The sequence below is a fragment of the Octopus bimaculoides genome, chromosome 3 (assembly GCF_046866305.1).
Source record: "Octopus bimaculoides isolate indiv1 chromosome 3, ASM4686630v1, whole genome shotgun sequence".
NCBI lineage: Eukaryota > Metazoa > Mollusca > Cephalopoda > Octopoda > Octopodidae > Octopus > Octopus bimaculoides.
Window position 1 is genome coordinate 22,202,505 of NC_142930.1, and position 18,904 is coordinate 22,221,408.

The 18,904-nt window shown below is 33.0% G+C and overlaps 1 protein-coding gene across 2 annotated transcripts in view; it reads left to right on the forward strand.

Moving 5' to 3' along the window:
• LOC106882771 (arf-GAP domain and FG repeat-containing protein 1) overlaps nt 1-18,904 on the forward strand; it is a 95,670-nt gene that overhangs the window by 75,722 nt on the left and 1,044 nt on the right. Inside the window, exons 3-8 of one of the 2 annotated variants that reach the window (XM_014933553.3) lie at nt 1,948-2,202; nt 4,927-5,203; nt 6,535-6,618; nt 10,538-11,023; nt 15,942-16,330; nt 18,891-18,904. The exon at nt 18,891-18,904 is cut by the window's right edge and continues 1,044 nt beyond it. In XM_014933553.3, coding sequence (XP_014789039.1) covers nt 1,948-2,202; nt 4,927-5,203; nt 6,535-6,618; nt 10,538-11,023; nt 15,942-16,330; nt 18,891-18,904 — 1,505 coding nt within the window. The remainder of the gene's footprint in view (nt 1-1,947; nt 2,203-4,926; nt 5,204-6,534; nt 6,619-10,537; nt 11,024-15,941; nt 16,331-18,890) is intronic. The other variant, XM_014933554.3, reaches the window with a different exon arrangement.

Sequence of the window (18,904 nt, forward strand, 5' to 3'; positions counted from 1 at the left end):
CTACTGTTCCAAATGAGGTAATAAAATAATTGAATTCAGACTACTGATAAACAGTGTGACAGTACCTATGAAATTTATTATTCCACAAACAGGATTAATAACTGAATATAAAGACCAGTTCTGTAAGGCCTTTGTGAAGCTACTTCAAGTATTGATGATACAGGTATTGTCATCACAGCTGACTACTTAAATTATGATACTAAGTAATACCAGGATGAAGTTTATAACCATACTACAACAAATGAAGAGAAATCAGTTTCATATTGCAAATGGCCTTAAAATTTGCATTGCACACTTGAGAAAACCAGCTTTCATTTCATTAGAGCTGACATGACTGTTTTTTCCAGAAAATGGTGGGGGAAGAATAACAGTGGACATTAAAGATGTGCTGAATTCTCTCCACTGTCCAGGCTACACTTGGTATTCAGACATTATTCTAAAAGGTAGTGTATATACAATCTAGTCTATCTTCCAAATTCATCTGCTGTCTGTTGCTCTTTGAATGCTTTCAATTCTCTTTTGCTGTGCATTGAAAACATCTGTCTCACATCACCCATCTTTTAAGTCATTTTTGTTAATGATTTTACTGTGTAACACTTTCCTAATGATTAAACCATACAACAAATTAGAAACTTGTCAAGGAAAATTAGGAAACTGAGAAAAATGATGGAAGCCAGAAGATACCACTGTTAGATGGAATTTTCAGTCAGCACTAAGTGATGTCTATACAAACATGGTGGGGGAGATAGAGAATCATAACACAGGACAACTGGGCATGAGTAAGAGACAATTTGATGCAAGCTATACATCAATTCTATGAATGGAACAATATTCTCACCAAACAGTTGGATACTGATGGAGTTGCATAATAGATGAGGCTATAAGAATTGACAGGCCTGCAAGGCATGAAAGAAAGCAATAACAGGGAGCCATATCTGGAAATGAGATGTTAAGTGCATTTAACCTTGAAAGAGACTTAGTGTTGGTTATGAATTGTGTGTGTTGCATAGAAGCAAAACATAAGCACTGGATGCAGAGATTAGAGATAAAGCAATTATAAATCCATTGGCTGTGCAATGTTCCATTGCTTGAAAGACAGAGTACAAGTTAGCTAAATGACTAGGTTTTAAATGTATCAACTGATGCAGACAGGTAAGATAACTCCACTGGTCTAGATATTTGATATAAATAGGTAGGACTGCGTTTTACTTTGTTTGATGCTGTAAAATTGTCAAAATACTTATATTTAGAAGGAAAAAAAATTCCTCTGATCTTTTTTTTGTTTATAAACACTCAACTGAAAGAACTCCATCCTTGCACTGAATGTAGTCCAAGTGTAATCAAAAAGATTTTGAGTTTTTTTTTTTTTCACTGAAACAAAAGATGTTTGTATTAAACTGTATTTAGGAATACACATTTTATATTCTGAAAGCTGTGTGTATCTGTCTGCATATAAAACTTATTTGTTTTATATAAAAGAAATTTTTGAAAAAAATTTAGTTCTCACGAGTACATAAGAAACCATCAAGAAATTTTCTTTATGCCATGAAATGTTGCGTTAAGCACTGAGCCTAGTGATCCTTTCAGCCTTTAGAGATATTTATAAATGTTACAGTCTTTGATTTGGTATGAATTCACTAATGTTTAAACTTTTAGCATTAAAACAGGCTATACCTGGCCCAAATTTTCTTCCTGTTTTAAGTTCAAAATGATCAGATCCAACCTCTCACACCAAGCCTGCAATGTCATTTTAAAAATAAACAATCACATCATCAAAATCTTGAAGCTGCAAAATAACGCATGGTTAATTTAAAGCAATGTGAATAAATATTACATTTGACAGTAATCTCCTTGCTAAAGGATTCAATCCTGCAACCAACTTCACCCTTTTTCTTATTTTTTCCCAAAGAGAATGTTTTTGTAATTTTGTTATTTTTACTTTTTCAGTTTTGTAAAAAAGTTTGGCTTGGGCTATATGATCCCAGATCTGGTCAAGAATATGATTCCAGAGAAGAACACAAAGTGAAAGATTTTATGATTCAAAAATACGAACGAAAGCGTTGGCATGTACCACCCACAGATGCCTTGAAAGAAGAAGCTCGCCGTCTTAATGAATCAGCATTTAACAAACAGAACACTACAAAACCATTAAGATCCTTACTTGGTGAAAATGCCCCAAAATTAGTTGTGCAAAATTCTCAGGTAAGAAGTAAACTGTCTCAACTTTATTCTAGCTTCTAGTTTTATTGTACTTTTTATTCTTTCTTTTTTTAAACATAGTTTTTCCTTAGATTTTTGATAAACAATCATCACATTGTTTCAATTTAGAAAATATATGCACAATATTAAAGTTAATTTTGCTTGAAGTAAATTTTAAACTAATTTGTGTATTTTAAGTTCAGTCTTTCTAAAGCTATCTTTCAATAGTATAGTTGCATTAATGTAACTTTGTATTTGATGATGGCTTTTCTTCTACATATATCTTTTCTTTCAAACATAGCTGAAATTGTTTTTGCTGAAGCAATTATATTTTTACAGTTGGATATTTTTTCTATGCCAACCAGTCAACTGTGAAATAGGAGTAGAACCTGTTTGTCAGGCAACCCACTGAAACAAGCAGAATTATTTCCCTTGATCATATGCCAACTACAGTGGTTCTAATAGCAAGGTTTGAACTCTTGATCCTGTAGTCCAGGGGCGGGGAAACTCCCACCCACGAGTGCAGTTGCACCCATGAGCCCATTTTATTGTACCCGCAGGCTGATATACTCATATATACAAAATATAGTGAATTTTTCAATCATAAAAATTTATACAATATTTGTATTGCCAATTTGCGACATAGGTCGCGTTTCCACTATGACTTGAAATAGTTAGAAATCATCTGGTAATTGCCATTTGAATGGAAATCTTGTTTTCACTATAAAACATATTGCTAGGTTTGTACCATGCCCTTGAGACCCAACTACACCTCAGCTGAAAAATATAGACTACCTCTAGGTAATATAAACATCCTAAATTCAGTGGCAGTGTTAATGATGTTACGCATTAATTTAATGTGTTAAACCTATTTTTATTAATGTATATCAAATTATACATAGATGTGTACAAGATGTACACAAATATAAGAGTTAGAACCTGTGATCCACCCACGGACCTTTTTCTTAGGAAATTTTTGCCCACCGCACTAAAAAGTTACTCTACCCCTGCCGTAGTCAGTAGTTTAGTGCATAGACAGTTAAAAACTGTATAAACCTCATCAGTAATTATATATCAAAAACATGCTTGCATATTTACAATATTGCTGGAATAAACCTGAAATATTTAATTTTGAAATGTATACTTTAAATTTATTCATTATTGATTTTTAATTAATTTTTATTTTTGAAATACTCATAAAATGAAATAGAAATATTTTATAATATTATTTGACATACGAAAAATAGTCAAAATAAAATCTTGGCTTCAATTAAAATCAAACACATTTTAAATTTTAGCTTATTTTCCTTGTTGATTCATTAATAGTTGATCTAATGTTTGTTTGAAACTCTGATTTTAAATTAAAATCTAATTAGAACTGAATTCTTGTTTTTAACTCATTCTGTGAAGGATACTGACCAAGAATGTAAACATTCAAATTTTAAGGAGAATATTTTAGGATGTAATGATGGTCTAATAGATCAAAATACTTTTAAACTAACATAATCAAGACAAAAGTCTTGTACAGTTATTATGATGTTGAACCTAAAAAGGATATTAGTAAATGACAAAGTTGTGACTTTTGTGGTTGTTAATAGCAGCAACTCTATTACCTAATTTTAAAAACTTCAGATGTACAAACATTAGAATGCTGGTGTAAAGTTTAAGTTAAAACCAAATCAAAAGTTGAGCTGCAAACTCTGTTCTTGTAATAATTCTGAAACTATTTGCCTTCAAACATGTAACTGTAAGCAATGAAACATTGATTTCATTTGCTGACTCAGTTACCTCAATGGTTCCTGTGATTGTTCTAAGAAGGGTTCAGTCTGTAGTGAAATTCTAAGAAGTAACCTGAGTATATTGTTACATGTTAGAGGATGTGTTTACAAGGTGGTGAACTGCCTCACAGTATTTACACTAAGTTCAAATCACATTGAGATCAACTTTACTTTTCATTCTTTAAGTGTCAACGAATAAATGTACCAATCCAGGGAAGTGGATTGGCAGAACTGTAAGAGTGTCGGACCAGATACCTTGTAGTATTTGTTCTGGTTCTTTGTGTTCTGAGTTCAGATCTCACCATGGCCTTCTTGAGTGAATCTATTCTGTTGCAAGCATTTAGGCCAGGTCTCTGGTTTGAGAATAGCTTTCTCTTTCACTGCCGTCAGTCTCAGAGGCCCAATAAGGGATAATGAGTACTAACTTCCTGACTATGAGAGTAAAAAAAGACAAAAATCTAAAGAAACAATCCAATAGACATTGATGACTTAAGTTGCCTTGTTCTGATGGTTAGTGCTATGATGAAATAGCAAAGCATAATTGAAAGACATTCAGTTGTTAAATGTTCCAACAATTCATATAAATATCAATATTTGTAGAAATTCATGTAAGCATTGAAAACCAGATGCTAGTCAGATTCTACAAAAAACACTTTTTTAGTGATCATTATCCTCCTTCTTAGAAGTTTTTCTGTAGTTGTATTTTAGTATCATAAATATTGAGTTCACATTGCTTTGTGAATAGTATATAACTTTAGACTATTTCGTTATTAGAATTTTATCTATTGGTTCAGAACATATTTAATTATGTAATTTATTCATTATCACCTTTAAATGCTTTTATGCTTAACAAAGATTTTGGTGATGATAAATCCCAAGTTAATATCTAAAAAAAAAAAATTAAAAAAAAAAAAATCTAAGTAGGTCTTGAAAACTTTTTCTTTTCCAGAACAATTCCAAGACTCAGTCGCCATCTTTGCCAAATCCTGTTGCTTCACAAGTCACATCTACTCAGCCACAACAGTTACAGTTGCATCAGAACCCAACCTTAGCTCAGCAAGCTCAACAAGCACAGCAAGCACAACAACAACAGCAGCAGCAACAACAATCACAAACCAATAGAATACATCTTCCAAACCCTACTAGCTCAGCTACTTTTGATTTACTTGGTGAACTTGGTAATGATCCCTTTGCCAGCACACCCCCCTCATCAAATGCGTCGTCAGGTAGAATTACATCATTGTTATTCTTACAGTGTTCCTGTAGATACATAGTATATTTTTATCATTTATTAACTCATTTGATATCTCAACAAATATTCTATAAAATATTCGGTTTTCTATTTTACATTTATTTAAAGTTTTTTTATAAACTAAAATATGAAAGAATTCTTGAAATGTCACTATTTACCTCTAGCATATATATATATATATATACATATATATATATGTATGTATGTGTGTATATATAAGAAATTTATTAGTTTAGAATTTTGTTATTTTCTTAAAAATATAGATTTTTATCAAGCAGTAGTTTGCTTTTAACTCATTTGCATCATTATACTATTTGATTTCTGGTGATGTACATACCAATATCCTATTAGTTCTTTATCTGCACTTTTTGCATGGTTTTCCTAATTTCTGTTTGTCTGTCTCCCTTTCTCTGATTTTTAATTAATTTATTCCTGCTTTTTTTTGCTTGTCCCAGTGGTATACCATCTTTATCTGCTTCTAAAGATTTTTTTTATATATGTATCATTCATTATGTAGATTCTTCAAATTAACTGTTAATTTGTTTATGCTGTATAAAAAATATCATTAAAACTGAATGGAAACAAATATCGGTTGGACACACCAGTTAAATTTCTATTGAAAAATATACTGGATGGTGTTGTCTGTGATAGATGGCCATTAATTACCAACTGAAATGAATGATCAGTTGGTGTGGAATTTTCAGTCAAATGCATCTTTATTGTAAGTTAAATTTCATGCTCTGGTCACATGTCTTTTCAGTAAGTATGAGATGTTAGGGGTTCTCAAAGAAACAACAAGAATGCCTTAGCCAAATTCTAGAAATTCTAGATATTGGTGAAATATATCAAACTTTTGAAATGGTCAGTATGTGACTGACCTTTGATCGAAGTTATCTGAAGGCTATTAACAAATATTTGTGCCTTGTATCTTGTGGAAGGAAATAGATAAAATGGAGAAACACACTTAGATTATTATTTAAGAACATTAGAATAATTTTATGGTTGTCATCAATCCCCTCTACTTTATATATCCTAGTCACTAAACATTTAAATTTATGTATTAATCAACTCCAGATTATGACTTTAAAGATATGTAGTCATAAATAATACAAATTCCTGCTTCAGCTAATTAATGCAAGGTTAATTATGAAACCTTTTCTATAAAATAGGCTCTATAGCTAGTGCTTTCCTTCTGCATTACAGCATGATCCCTCTGGGAAATATTCTGCACCCTTTTCACTTTGATTTTTTTTTTTTCTCATCAAGGTTTGATTTATTTTTAAATAATATTTTTCTGCTTCTCAGGTGGTGGATTTGCTGATTTTAGCCAATTTAGTAGCCAGTCCTCAACTCCAACAGGTTCCAATGCTTTCTCACCAACATCTAGTGGTTTGTTTATCATCTTTCTGACTTCATTGTGTCGATCTTGATATTTTTCAACCCCTCTAGCTATCAGATTAATAGCTGTTCAGCTCCAATCCTGTTTGTTTGTCTTTGTATCTTTTTTCTCTTGTTTAGAAACTATAACGTGAAAACAAACTAAAAATAAACTCTTGATCATAGTACATTGTTTTAAACTATAATATTTAATGTTAGCAATAGCATCTGCAAACTAAGTTCTGGGATAGTAGGGAATTGTCTCTCTTCTTTAGTTATAAAAACTTGATTCTTTTATTCATTCAGATTAATTTTTGTTCATTTTGTTTAATCTCTAGCAACTTTTTTGTCCTCATTGAAGAAAATTGATAGTAATTGTTGAAAAGACTTCATTTTTAAGAATTATTTAAACACATATGACAAGGTGAAATTACCAATAAAAACATAGGTTGGATTGTATTTATTAAAACAAAGCTAAAAAAAAAAAAATTCAAAAACAAAACATGATGTAATGGTGAGAAACAAGATCAAGGGAAGCATTTAGAAATTCAAAACCAATTTAAAGTGGTGTATCTGTTTAATTAGTTGCTTTGCAATCAGGTGTAATATAGATTTATATTGTGTTGTTTTCAGTGTTGTGTGTACTTGTCATTTTTCTTAGTTGTTTGATTATTTGTGTATTCTATTTAAGATATACCTCTTAGTTTGTTCCTTAGTATTTTCTTGTGTTCTTGTCAAAAGTTTATATTGCAATCATTTATAAACATGCTACATTTATTTGCAATTTTCATTAGTATAAATTCGACCAATGCTTTTTTTTTTTGCATATGCATGTGTGCGTGCATATGTGTGCATAAATGTTTAGATGTGTGTATGCGCATTTGTATGAACATGTGTGTGTGTGTGTGTGTGTGTGTTCATATATAGTACATCAGTGTAGAATATAGTATGGAATGATTTATTTATAACACTTTTATGTATGTTTCAGTGATGACTACCTAATGATTACGTAAAAATATTTTTATGCAATTTTTATTGCAAAGCTCTTCTTCAGAAGTAGTGTACATTCATAATATTTCTGAAGAAATGACTACATATAAAAATTGTGTAGAAATGTTTTTAGGTAGTCATTATGCAATTATTACTGAAGCATTTAAAAAAAAATATCACAAGCAAATCATTCTTCACTTTATCATGTACTATTTATTTATACTCTATGATCATTATAGCCTACATACTTTTAAGATTGAGTTATCCGTTTAATAACAAATTTTCTCCTTAGGCATTTGTTTTGGAAATCACAAAGTTTTAATTCATTGCTTATATATCATACACTTTATAAGGTACTTTGATAATGTATATATACACATGATAAAAATACACATACATACATGCACATATGTGTACATTGTGTATGTGCATGCGTGTATGTATTTATGTAAAATGTTTGCGTGAATATGGTATAGTTACCAGGTGGTGCTCAGAGAAATCCAGATTTTAAGCTCCAACTTCTTCATCATTGTTAGGTAGTGTGGAAGTTGAAAATTAACTGTAACAATAATCATCATTCAGCAGATATGGTAGGAGAAAAACAAGCAAATAGTAAAGGGTGTAAGAAATGCATTTACACAAGAAGTTACCATGTACAAATTATGATGTAATCAAGTGTTATTTTTACAGTTGTTTCAAATAATTGATAGCTGGTTGATATAACCATGTGTATTATGCAAAGAAGTCCAATGTGGAGTTGATATTGTAGGTATACATGAAAGCAAAGGAAAACTGTCACTGATCACGGATTTTAATAGTTCTATACAAAAAAGTGTTGATAAGGACTGGGCATCTGCTTGGGGAGATAATGTGAATTATCTTGGGGAGACAATATGAATTAGATAGAGAGAGCAGCAGAGGAGTGGGTGATTGTGATAAGTATAAAGGTAGGGAGGGAGAGAAGTTGGGTAGCAGAAGATGATTTGGTTATTACAAGATATCAATTATTGATACAAGATATAGACAGTGGCTATAAGATTAAGAGTGAAAAAGGGGCTAGGTGTACCAGTTCAAAGGAAATGGTGGCTATAATATTAAGTGTTATTTGTATGAATATTTGTACATGTAGAAGTTCCTTCAGGACAAGCAAATCTGTGGCATGTGCAAAGTTGTAGCCAGAATGAGAGTGACATGGTGGTACTATTGTGAGGTAGGCAAAACCATAAAAGCAAAGAGACTAGTTTGGAAAAAACTGAAAGAGTAGGGGCAACAAGGAGTAGGCAGTAGGTTTACTTAGCAAGAGGAAAAGCAGAAAGGAAGAAATTGACCAATGTTCTACAGCATGAGAATCAGAGACATTGGCTGTTCTGGTGCGCAGGGCAGTGTATCAGAGAGAATTGAGATGTAGGTGAGAAGTGTGGATGAATAACAGTATACTTGTACTTCAGGATTCTGAAAGGAAAGGTAGTGTGGACTATTATTGAATGTGAATAATATACAGGAAAATTTATACTCTCTTATGCTCGTCTTTTTAATTATTCTGTTCATGAATATTTTGTTAGTGTGTATCTCTGTGTGATTATATATATATATATATATATATATATATATATATATATATATATATACCGGAGTAAGCACATGCAATGTGCAACAAGGTGGAAAAAAGAGTACTCAAATACCAGAGGTAGAGTAATATGCTTTATTTAAAAGCAGCAGAAATATAACAAAAAAACCGTTACTCTGAGTTTCACGTTCCCGTTCATCGGACAGTTTTGTTAGAAAAACAAAACTGTCCGATGAACGGGAACGTGAAACTCAGAGTAACGGTTTTTTTTGTTATATTTCTGCTGCTTTTAAATAAAGTATATATATATATATATATATATATATATATATATATATATATATATAGTCCAATGTATATCAACATGGAAAATGGACATTAAATGATGATATATATATATATATATATATATATATATAAAGAAAGAAAGAAAAGCATGACAGTAACATCAAAGTGTCACAGATCATGGCTTGTTGAAACTAAAGAGATTTTTCCTTTGTTTTTTTTTAATATTTTTATGTTTTGGTTCAATTGTGGGTGGTGCCTGGTGGCTAGTAAGTGTAATTTGGTAGTGTAATTTTGTAATGTATAAATAACAATGATATTGATTGTTTGGTAAGGTGAGTTACACTAAGGTGTTTCAAATAATGGGGAACTATGATATTCCAGTTGATGTAAACAGGGAGTAGTGTGGAGTAGAAGAGGGAGATTCAGACGGGGGAGTTGGCTAAAGAACTAGAAGAAGGACAGAGAAAATGGCAGAAAAGGTGAATAATAGGAGGGAGGAGTACAATTAGTAGAAGCATAAGACAAAGGACTAGAAGGTGATAGAGAGAGAGAGAAGCAAAGAGAACATTGAAAGCAGGATCGGTTCTAATTATTTGCCTTATTTTTCTTCCTCTACTCATTCTACTCCTCCCTCTGCCGCCACCCTCCAGTTGAACATACCAATTAAAATACTTTACTCACCCTAAAAAAAAAACACAGTCAATCTATAAAATTGCTATTTATACACCATGAAAATACACTATTAAACCACACCTATTTCACAAACTTTGAGCCCCACCAAAAAATTAAACTAAAACATAAAAATCTTGAAAAACAAAAAATATTTTAGAGTCTACCAAAGCCACCATTAGTGAAACTTCAAAATCACTGTCAACGTTTTCTTTGTAAACAGTAAAGTTTACATTTAAACGTATTGAATGATCCTTCAGTAAAGTTTTGAATGTTTTTATGTAGAACTATATATAAAACACACACACACACACACACACACACACACATATATGCATGCATGCATGTATGTATATGTATATATATACATAAGTACATATATCTTATTTTTTTTTTCTTTTAATTTTTCTTCTTTAGCTCCACTGCAACCATTAGGATTGGGTGGTCCTTCCACAGTTTCAAACGGAGGATTTGCCACCTTTCCTCCATCTTCAACTGTCAGTACTTTATCCAATCCTCACCCAACCGGCAACCAGTCTACTGATAAGTATGCTGCACTAGCAGATCTATGTAGTGTTTTTTCTGACAATGGCAGTAGTGGTGCTGGCAGTGCTGTGAGCACAACTGCACAGACATCATGGAATGTATCGACCAACCCAAGCAATACAGCCCACGCAATCAATTGGGGTGGAGGGCTGACTACTCCTCCTTCCACTACTGCTGGTGTTAATTCAGCAATGACTGCCAATAGCACTGGTGGGTTTGCTTTTGGAAATGTCCCTACTACGAGTGGTGCTCAGATGGAGTGGAATACACAAGCAGGTGCTGCAAATGCATCAAACAACATGAACTGGGGTGCTCCTGTTGGTGTCACTGCATCTCAAACAGCTTTTGGAAATGCAGGTGATTATTTAAATTTTCTTAATGCTTTTTTTTTTAAACTCTTTAGCATTTCACCCAGCCATATCCAACCCAAATATCCTGCCTGTTTTATGTTCAAACTGACCAAATTTAGCCTCTCACACCTACCCTAGAATGTCACTTTCAAAATAAACAATTACACTGAAATCGCGAAGCTATGAGATGCCTCATGATTAATTCAAAACAATGTGAATATATAAGCATTACACTTGACAGTAATATGAATGCTAAAGGGTAAAATCTGTATTTTTGTTCCTCTTTGTTTTTCTTGTTCATACTGCTCATTTATAATATAGAATGAAAGATGTTATTGAAGTAATAACATGTATGGCAACCCTTGTAGAACACAAAATAGGTTTTTAGTGAAGTGAATCAGCAATCTGTCATTGAAACCTAACATCCTTAGGATGGAGGAACATATGAATTTCATAATCTCCATTTCTTGCTCATTCTGAAGTTAGTTACCCATTGATGGATACTTATAAGTGCAACATGAAACAAGTGACTGTATCTTAATTTTAACTCCTACATCATCCTTGCACTTATGTACACACACACACACACACACACACACACACACACACACACACACACACACACACACACACACACATGAGTAGAGATCACATAGTCAGACCATGGATGGTTCATTTGATCAACTCTTCAATCAATTGTACACATCAATAGGAAAGGATTTGAATGACTGTAAATGGTATAAATCATTGGCTGTTATCTTATATCTATCAAGAGTGTGCACTTAGAAATTTCTGAGGGAGAATCTGGCCATCTGTTGGCATGCCAAAATTAGTTCACACTATTTGCAAGATGACAGATGTGGGGATACTCTGTAAGATAAAAGTTGCAGCAATTTGATTAGTTCCTAAATGTTTATAACTTTTGTGACCCTGTCCTTGAGATGCTAATTGTATTTCCTTTGTATCTCAATTTTCAAATGTACTTTGTGTTTTCTGGGTGGTGGTCACAGATTGAACTGTTGTAAGCCATGTGCACTTTACTCATATGTTGCTCATGTGGTAACATCACCATTGTATTTAATGCTTTTCTGTCGGCATTTGTCCTTTTGGGATCAGTAGGCTATATTTCAGCAGCTGCCTATTGGTTGCCGTGTTCTACATTTCTTTGAAATGTTTTTCTGATTCTTTTTTTATGAAGATGTTGCTTAGTTTAATGTTGTTTTTGTTGAACAGCTAGTGGAATTTATGGCTGTTCAGACAATATTTTGCAACACTGATTTTTTTACACCAATGTTGTATAAAATTTCTCTTTCTTGTGTTTTTTGGGCAGCTACTAAATAATAATGTTAAACAATTGATTTCTTATTATTATTATCAACCTCTTGATAATACTTCCCTGTAGTATTTTGTGGCCATGTTAAAGGTGTCTTTATTGGAGAAAAATACACTTTGTTGATGCTTATTGGCTCAAGCTTGATGCATTTGGTGGCTGGTTGGATTGAGTGGATATATAAAATGAGATACTGTTGGCTTCCTTAAACACTATAGCACCCAAAAAACATTTCTGAAATTAAGAAATGAAGGCAAACCTACCAGCATCTCATGGGCAGTTTTAGATAAGATACAGGCTTAAAGAAATATGTCAAAGTATTAGAACTTTTGTCTGAAAGAGAAATTCCACCTTCTCACCACTCTTTTCTTAAAAAAAGACAGAACTAATTTCAACATGGTAACAGATGTCTAAATTCTTCCTTAAGAATTTCAAAGAGGATGCTCCTGAACTGGCCAGGCCATAACTGATAAGCTCCTTTATTTACAGCTATTTCATTTCTTTTCTACTGAGAGGTTCAATCACTCAAAGTGTATACTGAATGAGACTTTGGTCCATGTATGTAATCTTTGTTTATCTTGTATAAATTAGTGTATGTACTCACACACACATTTATTGAAGCACCATTGCGGAAGTTATATGATTGTTTGATATGCTGCAAATAGAAGCAAAATCTCCTTCAAATTATACTCAGCTCATGAAAGAAAGGTACACATTGTTCAATGTATTCTTACATATCCCTAAAAAGGTGGGATGGTTATGACAAAAATGCCTTTGATCATAGTTCTGCTCAATCAGAGGTGAATTGGGGCTAAACAACATCAACAACTGTTTGTGGAAACCTCAAATGAGACTGAAGACGCTATCATATTCCTCATGTTTAGAACCAGCTAATTTCTTTATGGCTGTGTCAGAACTTCTAAAAGAAGACAGAAAGGAAGATAACATGTTTCATGTTTCTACTGTTGGAAACATTAAAATATTGATTTATCCTCAGACTCAAGACATGGTCCAGATGCTGTTAATAGAGTAGTCTTTGTTGAAGATAGGTGTTGGTAGTGTTCTGAAGCAAGCAAGAAATTAGGTCTAACACCCAAACATTATAAATATAAACATTACACTGAAATCACCCTGCAAACATTTGTCAATATTAATTTATTTAACAAATTTTTATAAGACTAATTTTTGTTTAAATAGTTACAATGACAGCTTTTAGTAGTATGCAGACTGGTTAAAAAGAAATATTTTTACTGTTACTTTATATCACGAACTACTTTCAAAGTTCTGATAACAGAAATAATAGTTCTTTGTTTTCATTAGTTTATTTTAGTTTGAGAGGGGAGGAAGTGGGGTTTTTTTTTTAGGTAGTACTTTATATAATTTACTAGTATTCATTCTGGGTATCATTTCAAATTAAGCATGAAAATAAATTATAAAACATTAATTCAAATATGGAAAACGTGGTTTATGTATTTCAATTAGCAGTTCCAGTCAAACTATCTAATCCATGCCAGCATGGAAAGCAGATGTTAAATGATGATCATCATCATTGTCTAACATCCGCTTTCCATGCTAGCATGGATTGGACGATTTGACTGAGGACTGGCAAGCCAGAAGGCTGCACCAGGTTCCAATCTGATTTGGCAGAGTTTCTACAGCTGGATGCCCTTCTTGACGCCAACCACTCCGAGAGTTTAGTGGGTTCTTTTACGTGCCAGTCACACGGTACTGGCAACGGCTACGCTTAAAAAGGTGTTTTTTACGTGCCACCTGCACAAGTGCTAGAAGGCAACGCTGATGCTTAAAAATAAGATCTTAGCTGCTTTTTAAAATTTTTGCAGAAGATGGATAGGATATTTTTTCTTCTCTTTTAAAATACTAATTTGAATATTTGTTTCAACATGTACCTTTTAAAGGCAAATGCCCTTCTTGTCAGTAACAATCTAAATGTGAAGTAGAAGTGGCATATATCATTAACTAAACAGTTTGAAGCAAATACCAACATGCCTATATGAAAGATACACAATGACCCAACAAGCCTTCAGCCATGTGTTGAATGGTCTAGCACTTTACCTGTATATTCACATAGAAGAAAAAATACAGTCCTTTATGGTTTTCGTTCTTACCTTATGCATTTTGTTGAAAGAACATTTTCACTTAATAGAGATTTTTTAGGCACTCAAGCACAATTTTTACTAGAGAGTTAGGTAAACAGAATTGTGTGATATGTGTGCCTTCCTCAAGAGTATTAACAATGTAAGAAAAACTAAATAAATTCAAACTAAGCTCATCGACAACCAAACTCTTACTTGAAATTAGTTTTGTCACTCTATAGACCCAGCTTCCACTGCACAATTGATTTACAGTATAAATGAAGTCCTTACAGCAGTTCATATTCTTATGGGATCTCTTTTGTACCAAATATTTTCTTCATATGTTACTGTGCTTTCTTGAAATGTTAATGTTTAATCTGTTGATATAGTTTATCATAATTTGATGCCACCCCTGCTAGACTGGCATTATATTGATGTACACAACATGCACTAAGAAGGTGACTGTTCCACTTAGTTACCTCATTCTATTTCTTTACATCACCATCACACACACAAAGTACATCCACATTTAATGAATAGAACCAGCTGTCATTTAAGACCAAGATCAACAGAAATTCATCTTTGGGGGCAACATTAATATATAAAATAATAAAGTAGTTGCTTGAAAATGCAGATGCAGGGTTTTTTCCTTTTGTTTTGCTTTTATAAGAAATTACATATAATGAGATTATTTGTATTAGTGACAACATTGTCAGCCTAGCTACCTGACATAACTGTAGTTGCAGCTGGTGTGTCTATTTATGTGTGTTTATACTGGTAGCAGCTTGTCTTATATACTGATGGTTAGAAAATTTTAAATACAAGTTGCCAATGTAAAGCCAGAGTTTTAATGCACTCACCTTGAGCTTTTCTGCTATTAATTCTAAAATCTGGTAGCAACTTAAGAATTCTCATAGACATCATATAGATAACACCATCTACTTGAAAGCATTGATACCAATTGTAGACTTAAGATAGTTATTACAAACATTCATTGGAAAATATTTAAAAAATGTGGTTTACAAAAAAGAAAAAAGGAAAAGCTATTGTTTTGAAATGTTTTGTTTTGTTCAAATTAGATATTTAAATTGTAAATAATTTTTGTTGATAATCACAAAGAAATTATATTTTTTTATTATTAAACTTTGCTATGGAAAAATATATTAGACATTATAAGAATTAATTTGAGTAGGAAAACAGAAAAGCAGGCTTAATAACCAAATTTGAACCATGCTGATTATACTATAGTGTGCCTGTCATTCAGTCTATTCAAATTAGGATACTAAATAAATGTTTTTCTTTTTCACTTGTGCTATTTTGCATTAGCAGGACAGGCTAGTGTCCAGTATAGTAAGGTGTTCTACATTGGCTCAAGGTTTGCAATAAAATATAATCTCATGAATCGAATTAGGAATTAACTATGCAGATTTTGATATATGTGATATTGGATAATTTAATGTTTTTATGTAGAGTTATCTATATGAAAACTACTTTTCTTACAGTACCTAATCCTTTTGGAACCAGTGTATTCTCTCAAGCACCAGTAGGTGGTGGAGGAAATCCTTTTGCCATAGGCACTCCAGCAGGGGGAAATGGAGGTAATGGAACAACTTCTCTCTTTAGCAATCAAGTGCAACCCACTACCAATGCTGGTTTTAACCAATTTGGTATGCAGAATGGTAGCTTTAATGCTATGTCTCCTGCAACATCAGCTGGCTTTGGTATACCTCAGCAGTCGGTGCAAACATATGGAGTGCCTCAGCAGTCAATGCAAGCATTTCCTCCTCCAGGGCAAATGGACAAGTTCAGTGGATTTGCTACACATCCTGCAGCCCAGGCTTTTGGAAGTGGTTGGACTCCAAATTCTGTTCCTTCAGCTAATCCTTTCATGGTAAGTTTTCTTTTGTTATATGTAAATTTTCTTTATTGGTTCAGTAAAGTTTACATTCTTATTCTTGAACATATTTCATACTGTGGGAGATATCCAAGTTTCAAAGTAAATCCTGTAGATTATTATTTCCAGAAAGATCAGAGCACAGCAACAATGCCATGAATGTGCAATATTATTTTAAGAGAAATCTTTATCATTATTTAATGTACATTTTCCATGCTAGCATGGGTTGAATGATTTGACTGTATCCTGTGAGCTGCAGGGCTGCATCAAGCTCCAATATCAATTTAGACATGGTTTTTATGGTTGGATGCCCCACTTCATAATGCCAACTACTTTACAGTGTGTTCTGAGTGCTTTTTTCCATGCCACTGGTATTAGTGGGGTTGCTAAGTAACTTGCAAGACAGAAAAAAGAATGGAAAATGCTCCTATGAATTAAGTGAGAAGGATAGTATTTGAGAAAGGGAGGTGACTTTATGCCAGGCTAAAGTATGGTAGGGGAACAAGCACAGGCTATAAAGGAGATACATTGTTACCCCCACATTAAATAATGGTGAGAGTAGCTGGTAAGAAGATAAAGGTGGTAGTGACAGATGCCAGAGCAAACTCCCAAAGTACAAGAAGATGAGCATAAGGGAGGCTATGAATAACAGATACAATAAGATGGCAAGAGGGGTGTATTTACACAGGAGAGGGAAAAGAAAGTAACAGATGGTTAGAGATAAGGATAGAGGTCAATGCAGTGATTGATGAACAAGGGTGGGGGTGCAGTTGATGGGAAATACCAGTATGGGGAGGGAGAAATGGCACAAGGAGGAAGTTAGATCAGAAGGTGGAGGGATGATATGTAAGACATAGGAGCAGTGGGAAGGGAGATGTAGAGGTGCATAAAGGCGGCTATAGTGAGTAGGGTGTGATGGCAGATATGTGACATGTTAAGATGGAGTATGGCAGAAGGCACAAAAAGGTAATCAGTGAAAATAGCATGGAAAGGGAAGGGAGGATAATGAGTGTGGGATAGAAGTTCCAAGGACAGTGGTCATCTGTAGATTGCTTATTAAATATCTGTAATTCTGAGATAGGTTATATCATCATTATTGTTTAATGTTGCCTTCCATGCTGGCATGGGTGGGACAGTTTGACAGGAGCCAGTCAAGTAGAAGCCTGCATCAGACTTCTGTGACTTTTGGCAGAATTTTTATAGCTGGATGCCCTTCCTAATGCCAACCACCCAGCAGTTACATTTATGAATTTGTTTTGCAAGATTCCTGAAATGAAATTGTGTGTTGAAACAGATATTGTTATATTTTGAGATGGTCACCTGTGACGAACGATTTCCAGACAATGGACAGAAAATAAAAACAGTAATAAACAAGTGAAGAACAAATGTATAGTGCGTGTGTTTATTTAGCAAGGAAAAAAAATGACCATTCCAAATATAATATTATGAGAGAAGTTGTTAAGATTCTAAATTTTCTAAACTATTCACCTTATAGTTATATGTATGATAACTCAGTCAGTTAAGTCAGTTAGCCCAGTGTTGACTTCAGCCCAATATAAATGTAAATTGAAATAAACTAAAATCATCAATGACCTAGTGACTAAGAAAATTATTGTATCTAAGTAAGAAAGCTTTCATTTTGTTTTTGTATCTGGTTTGCAAGATTCTTTATGTTAATTCGTATGTTGGAACAAATTTTGTTGTCTAAGGAAAGTCATTATGCCAATATTAACACACGCACTGGTTCAATTCCACTCCTTTATTATTAGACAATTGGTTAAATATCCAACTAACTAATCATTTGTTTGTTTAATTTGGTCATTTATTTTGTTTTTGTTTGTCATTTTTCTCTTTTTTTTAACATTTTTTGTAAAAGCTCTTTTGTTTCTACTTGCAACTTTTTTAATGACTTTCTTCTTAGTCTGTTACAGAGGCCCTGTTTGTCTGTTTGAGACCTTGTTGTGTGCGTGTGTGCACCAGTGTGCACATGTTTGTATGTATTCTTCTGTGTATTCATGTGTCTGTATGCGTGCTTGTGTGTTTGTGTATGTGTGTGTGTACTTCTGCTTCCTTGTGTATGCATGCTTGAATGTGTCTGCATATGAGTTTGTGTGTATGCACGTGCACCTGTCGTGTATGGTCATGTTTAACCAGATTAAACAAGCAATTAGTTGGATATTTAACCAATTGACTATTAATAAAGGAATGGAATTGAATCAGTGCATGTGTTAATAGTATTGGCATAAATGACTCTCCCTAGACTCAACAAAGCTCTCATTTTTTAACATAGAAATAAAAGCTCCTAGCTTGAATCCAGTGTTAGATAATGAAACTTGGAGGTTAAGCTGAAACATGTAAATGTAAATGTACTTTCTAAAGATAAAGTCTATAAATAGTTTGAAAAGTTATAAACTTATAAATTGATATTTATCAATAATTAGCCTCTCTGTATTGATTTTCTTCAATAACAATCTAGAATTTTTTTTATAAGTTATATAAAAATAATGAATATTGTTTTATGTTGCAGCTTTTAATAAAAATTCTTCTTCTTTTTTAGTCTGCTGCCACACA